This window comes from Bidens hawaiensis, unplaced genomic scaffold, assembly GCF_021521415.1.
Source record: "Bidens hawaiensis isolate Kalapana, Puna unplaced genomic scaffold, B.hawaiensis_p1.1 tig00045443_1, whole genome shotgun sequence".
NCBI classification, from domain to species: domain Eukaryota; kingdom Viridiplantae; phylum Streptophyta; class Magnoliopsida; order Asterales; family Asteraceae; genus Bidens; species Bidens hawaiensis.
In genome coordinates, this window is record NW_027498087.1 from 2,640 (window position 1) to 9,127 (window position 6,488).

General features: G+C 30.5%; 1 protein-coding gene across 1 annotated transcript; it reads left to right on the top strand.

The window, feature by feature from the left end:
- Positions 1 to 1,710: 1,710 nt before the first annotated feature.
- Positions 1,711 to 4,839, top strand: LOC143595664 (multicystatin-like). The gene is made up of 3 exons (XM_077074630.1): positions 1,711 to 2,131; positions 3,835 to 3,863; positions 4,469 to 4,839. Exons 1-3 carry the CDS (start codon positions 1,767 to 1,769, stop codon positions 4,837 to 4,839), a joined length of 765 nt encoding a protein of 254 aa, XP_076930745.1. The 5' UTR covers positions 1,711 to 1,766.
- Positions 4,840 to 6,488: the final 1,649 nt, after the last annotated feature.

The following is a 6,488-nucleotide window of genomic DNA, read 5'->3' on the forward strand; positions in this document are numbered from 1 at the left end:
TGAGCAGAAGGTTACAAACTGAAATGCCCTCAATCATTTACAAAGGATTGTTTATGTTCACAAGGTGTAGACTACAATATGTTGTGAAAATTAATAAGTGTTCTTTAGTTCAAGAAGGGCAGAGTTGTCATCTTTAATAAATTGTATTTCATTTATTGTCTACCAAACAATATAGAGTAATGATTCATTTTATTTTTTTAGGATAACCAAACATGACAATGGAATAGTAATAATTCATTTTATTTCTTTATCCATTCCATTACATCGTTCATTATATTCCGTCATACATTCCATTACATCATACCAAATAGGCCCTTGTCTTTATTATAAGTCTTTATTGAGTAATTCAAGTTCATCACTTCTCCACCTCTAAAACATAAGCCTAGATTTGATTACCTTGTTTGATTTAAAAGTATAATTAGTATAAGATTATAGATGCAATTTAAAAGTATAGAGTAAATATTAAATTATTATCTCATCTTGTAAAATCATCTATATGGACCAGTTTTCACCGGTTTATATTATTATTATCCTTCAAAAGTCATAACCTCAATCAATAAAAACTTAATGTCTTTATTATGAGTCTTTAGAGAGTAATTCAAGTCCATCGCTTCTCCACCTCCCTGATATAAGCCTAGATTTGATTACCTTGTTTGATTTAAATTTAAAAGTATAATTATTATAAGATTATATATGCAATTAAAAGTATAAAGTAAATGAATATTAAATTATCATCTCATCTTGTAAAATCATCTCTATGAACCAGTCGTCACCGGTTTTATTATTATCCTTCAAATGTCACAACCTCAATTTATGAAACTTCAAAATACAATAATTCTAAAGGATATCTAAGTCATTCAACATAGTTACATTACTCTAGTTGTTAAACAATAAAAATACAAACAATAAGAACACAACCTCAATTTTTGAAACTACTTTGACTTTGGTTTATTATATGTTTTTGTTTCCAAATATTTTTACCCTTTCTTCTCATCAATATAATGTCATTATATTACATTAATACCAAATATAATTTCATTACATTACAGAAATGTCTTTATATTAATTATCCTTACTTTAAAATTTAAAATTGATATTTTTATTATTTTATGTGTATAAACATAAATATTCATTAAATGTTTATTAAAAGTAGTTTCAAATTAATTAATGAATCAAATTAAAAGTATAGCGTAAATAATTTTAATTTAAACTATTATATATATATATATATAATTTTATATTTAATACTTAAGTTTATTAAACTAGTTGTTTTTAAAACTAATCACTTGAATATTATTTACATACATATACATATATAACCAATAAAAACAATTGAATAATATAAATAAATATGTAATATATTTTTGTATCTTAAAAGAAATCAAAATGAAAAAACTAGGATAGCATCTTGTTTGGGAGAAATTGTGGAAAAAGTGGGAACAGGTAGAAAAAAACTTATGTGGCATCCGAAAATAACTAAGAACAATGGGACGACTCTCTCCGTTTTAAATGGTGTAAGGGATTATATGAGTTGTCTTTAAAAAAATACTAATTTTATATATTGCTATATATTGATTGGTGATTTAAAGAAAATTTTAAAGCATATTGTTGACTTATAGAATTATTTGACTTTGACTTCTTTAATACAAATTAATGTTAGCATTTAAGAGATTGGTTTGTGAGCTGTTGCCATGGTATCCCTTTTATAAATACCAAAGCTACATGTCAACATATGTACCAAGAATCACCAAACTCAATCCTTAAAAATGTCTTACTGTCAACACACATCTTTCTTCATGATTATTATTCTTCTTTTCTCCAACCTCTTTATTGATATTTGCTTAGCCGAACTTGGCCAAAAGACGGTTGGTAATTGGCTAGAGATCGCGAGTCCAGAAGATCCTGCAGTGATTGAGGTCGGAGAGTTTGCAGTAGATCAACACAATAAAGATACCAACAGTAGTTTGACCTTTGAGAGAGTAGTCAAAGGTGACACCCAAATTGTTGGTGGAATGAACTGGCGGCTAACGATCGAGGTAGAAGATGTCAAAGTGGTTAAGACTTGTGAGGTTCTCGTTTTCGAACAACCTTGGCAAAATGTTACAAAACTAATCGATTTCAAGATCGTTTAGTCGATAGCATTTTTACAATTTGTTCAATTGATTATGTTTTTGGTTTTATGTAGCATTGACGGATAGAAACGTCATGTGGCTTTTGTGTTCAATTGTTAAATCTCATGCATACTTGGTTTGCATCCTCGTATTTATGTATTTGTGATTTGAAATTTCCATCATTTATTAAAAGCAAGCCTTTTCTCTTTTGTTTTTTTTATCATTGTTGTATATCATAAAGTTTTACGTATACTTAATTAAGTTGTGCCTCTTGATATGAGTGTAATCAATGTAAACTTTATAATTCAATTTCAAATAATAACTAATAATAGAGTGGTGAAAACGCGACGACTCCATCCCCTCTAAGTGGTGTTACAGATTGCATGAGTTGTAGTTTAAATAGTAATAATAGAGTATCCTAACATATCAGAAGATTTTCGTCAATAACAATTTTTCAGGGGAGATCCTAGTATATGTCGATAAACACGCGTGTAAAAACCCAGTATGGGTAAAACTATAAACATTTCCTGCATACCAACGACCAAAAAAATAAATTATAATATACACAATTAAATGTAATTCTTATATTATGAATACATCCTCTTTATTAGCATTAAATATCATATTACTCATTCAAAAGCATCTTATTTTCTACATCAACCAGTTTAAGCTTTGAATCAAAGTTGACATCACATCTTATTCTCCAAAATCTAATTACCATATGTAGCCCAGTAATGAGATCTCGAAAAAAAAAAGGTTGAAACTTAGTCTAAACTGTAATCAAGTTTAAGTGAAAACGATTCAAACAGACACAACTCAAACAATTATGTTCCCCATTTAGTCTGGTTCATGGAATATATGTATTCTATTCTATACTTGAACTATTTACCTAGAGAATTAATTAACTTGAATTTCTTTAGTAGACATTTATGTTAGCATTTAACAGATTTAGTTGATCATTTGTTGATTTACAACTATATGATAATGAGTTTTAATCTTACTTGAGACATGAGATGGAATATGTGAAAAAAAATTAGTTGTTTAAAAAAAATAAAAAATAGATTTAGTTGATCATTTGTTGAAATAATAACATATTAAAACTACAAATATTATATACCAAGTACCTGTCAACACAAGAAAAATAAATTATAATATCCACAATTAAATGTAATTCTTATATTATGAATACATTCTCTTTATTAGCATTAAATATCATAACTACTCCTTCAAGAGCATCTTATTTTGTGTATCAACCACTTTAAGCTTTGAATCAAAGTTGACATCACATCTTATTCTTCAAAATCTAATTACCATATGTAGCCCGGTAACGAGATCTTGAAATAAAAAAAGGAAAATGTTTGAAACTTAAATCTTAACTGTAACCTGGTTTGGTTTGAGTGAAAACGATTCAAACAGATACAGACGAACCGGCTATGTTCTCCATTTAGTCTGGTTCATGGACTATATATATTTTACAGTTGAATTATTTACCTATTGAGTTAATTAACTTGAATTTGTTTAATGCACATTTATGTTAGCTTTTAATGGATTTAGTTGATCATTTGTTGCAATAATAAAATAAACACATTAAAACTATAGATATTAAATACTAGATACCTGTCAAGACCAAACTTATGCCATAAATAAGGTTGACTCTCTTTTTCATTTTTAGATGAGAAAAATGTTTGACTTTGATTTATTGTATTTGTATTTGTGTATGCAGTCGCATTGCTTGGACGAAAACAGAGTGGGGTCAAACTTTCTTTTTTTTTGTTTGAACGACCAACTAAGTAACGTCGGGTACTCTGTACGCAGCCCTCATTGGCTAAAGGTAGCCTGAGCCGACCACTAGTCCGGACAGACGGAGCCCCTAGCGGTCCACCTATTGAGGGATTCACCGGATAAAACCCGACCTCCACGCCCGCCAAACGGCACAACAGCGAGGAGCTGGTAAAACCGGGTGAGATCAGGTTTCGAACCCTGGCTATCTCCCATATAAATTGGTGATAGTGAGGTTTGAACGCCCTACCTCTCACTTATAAAGTGAGTGCTCTACCATTGAGCCACAACCAACTTATCACACCACGTATAAAATGTTTCGAATAAAAATGAGTAAATTCACACCACATATAAATTTTTCGGATGAAAACGAGTAAATTTACACTACATAGCAAAGTCCCGGCCCCTTAAGGCCTTAATAAGCTATGCCTCTGTGTGTATGCATATATTAATGATGCAATAAAGACATTTGTTGTTCATTTCTCACCTAATTAAGTTCACTCTTTAAAAGCCATAAACAATAATGCATTTCATACATCCATATTTGCTTGAGTTGATCTCTAAAATCATCTGATAAGCCATGACACACAACCATCATGTAACTTATGCCATGGCCATCCTCCCTCTTATAATAAGTGTTCTTCTAGGGGTCTCTTTTGCAGAGAACGGTCAAAAGACGGTTGGCAATTGGCTAGAAATCGCGAGCCCAAATGATCCGATGGTAATAAAGGTCGGGAAGTTTGCAGTGGAAGAACACAACAAGGAGAAGAATGCTACTTTGAAGTTTGAGCATGTTATCAATGGCGACACACAAATTGTTGGTGGCATGAATTGGCGCCTAAGGATTAAGATCGAAGACAATAAGTCCATTAAGAATTGTGAAGTTTTAGTTTATGAACAACCTTGGGAAAATGTTAGGAAACTTGTGTTATTTAAAATTATCGAATGAGAAGTTTTTATTCTGTTTTCTGCGTGCTATTAAATAAAATAAATGTTTCACAGGAATTAAGTTGTTGGTAAAAAAATTATAAAGAGATGATGTGATGGAAGAAAAGCTTGTACGGTCGTTCTACCAATAATAATTTTGCAAGAAAAAGATTGAATGCATATATATATTTTTTAATTCTTACATGTAAACGTCATTTCTACTATGGTGAGATGGTAATTAGCAATAAGATGGTTAAGGTGTGAAATAGTCAATAGAAAGTTGAAAGTGCAAACCCTATATGGTGTTTAATCGTTAAAGAAATATTAAACCGAAAATTAAAGTAAAAACCAAGATATGGCCAAAACCAACGTACAAGTATGCAAATTATTTTAAAGTAATAAAGGACTAATACAATTGTTTAAAATCTTAACTATTTAATTAGTCATACGGGTATGAATATACTAATACATAAACTAAGATATGTTAATATAATGTATTTTTTTAATTCAATGTGAAGAAAGGCATTTAACTTTTAATAATTTATTTTTATATCACCTTGACTTGAAAATTTTAACAAATAATATATTACTCTTTTTTGTTTTTCGAACACCTACCCCGTCTATTATAGAATTTAACCATCAACCTCTAAAGAGAGGGATGTCTATTACACTACCGGACACCATTTGGCCAAATGTTCTTTGCTAAAGTAAGCCTTGGTAAAGGTGAAATGGTAAATCTGTAATATATTATAGAATATATTACTCTTTTTTGTTTTTCGAACACCTACCCCGTCTATTATAGAATTTAACCATCAACCTCTAAAGAGAGGGATGTCTATTACACTACCGGACACCATTTGGCCAAATGTTCTTTGCTAAAGTAAGCCTTGGTAAAGGTGAAATGGTAAATCTGTAATAATATATATGAATGATAGTTGCACGATAAAGAATATATCAAATGAGTGTAACTAAAAGATTTTTTACCCAATGAGCATAGTTAAAAAAAGGGCTTTTTTAGATACATCATATGGTGTTTCCAAAACACCCACCCAATATGCGGCATATCGGGCGATTCGTCGCATATTGCTTGGGTGTTTTGGGAACATGTGTTTTTTTGTCATTTTGCGGTCTTTTTTTGTTATTTTATTATGTTTTTGTTTTTTTGTAGTCTTTTGTTTTATTTATTTTCTTTTGTTTGTTTTGTTTTTTTTGGCTCGGGTGTAACCGTTTTTTGATCGGTTTTGGAAGGTGACAACGAAACAACAATTTTAAAATTAAAAACGTACAAAATAAAAAGAACGAGATTTATATAATAATAATTAGTACATAACGACTTATGTTTGTTTTCTTTTTTTGTATGTCGGGTGTAACAGATTTTTGATCGGTTTTAAAGTAATAACGAATCAACAATTTTAAAATTGAAAACGAACAAAATAAGCATAACGCATGTAACATCATGAAAATTTCGAGTTTAAAACGTAAACTTTCCAACGTCTAGGGACTAAAGTTGCCAAATTCTAAAGTAGAGGGTTAAAATAAAAATTATGGTTTCTTGTCCTATCGCGTTACGCGACGGGGCAAAAGACAAGCCCGTCGCGTACCGCGATGGGGCTTGGTCAAAGCTTCTGGATGAAGTCAACAACGATACGCGATCGTCGTTGAACCAACGTC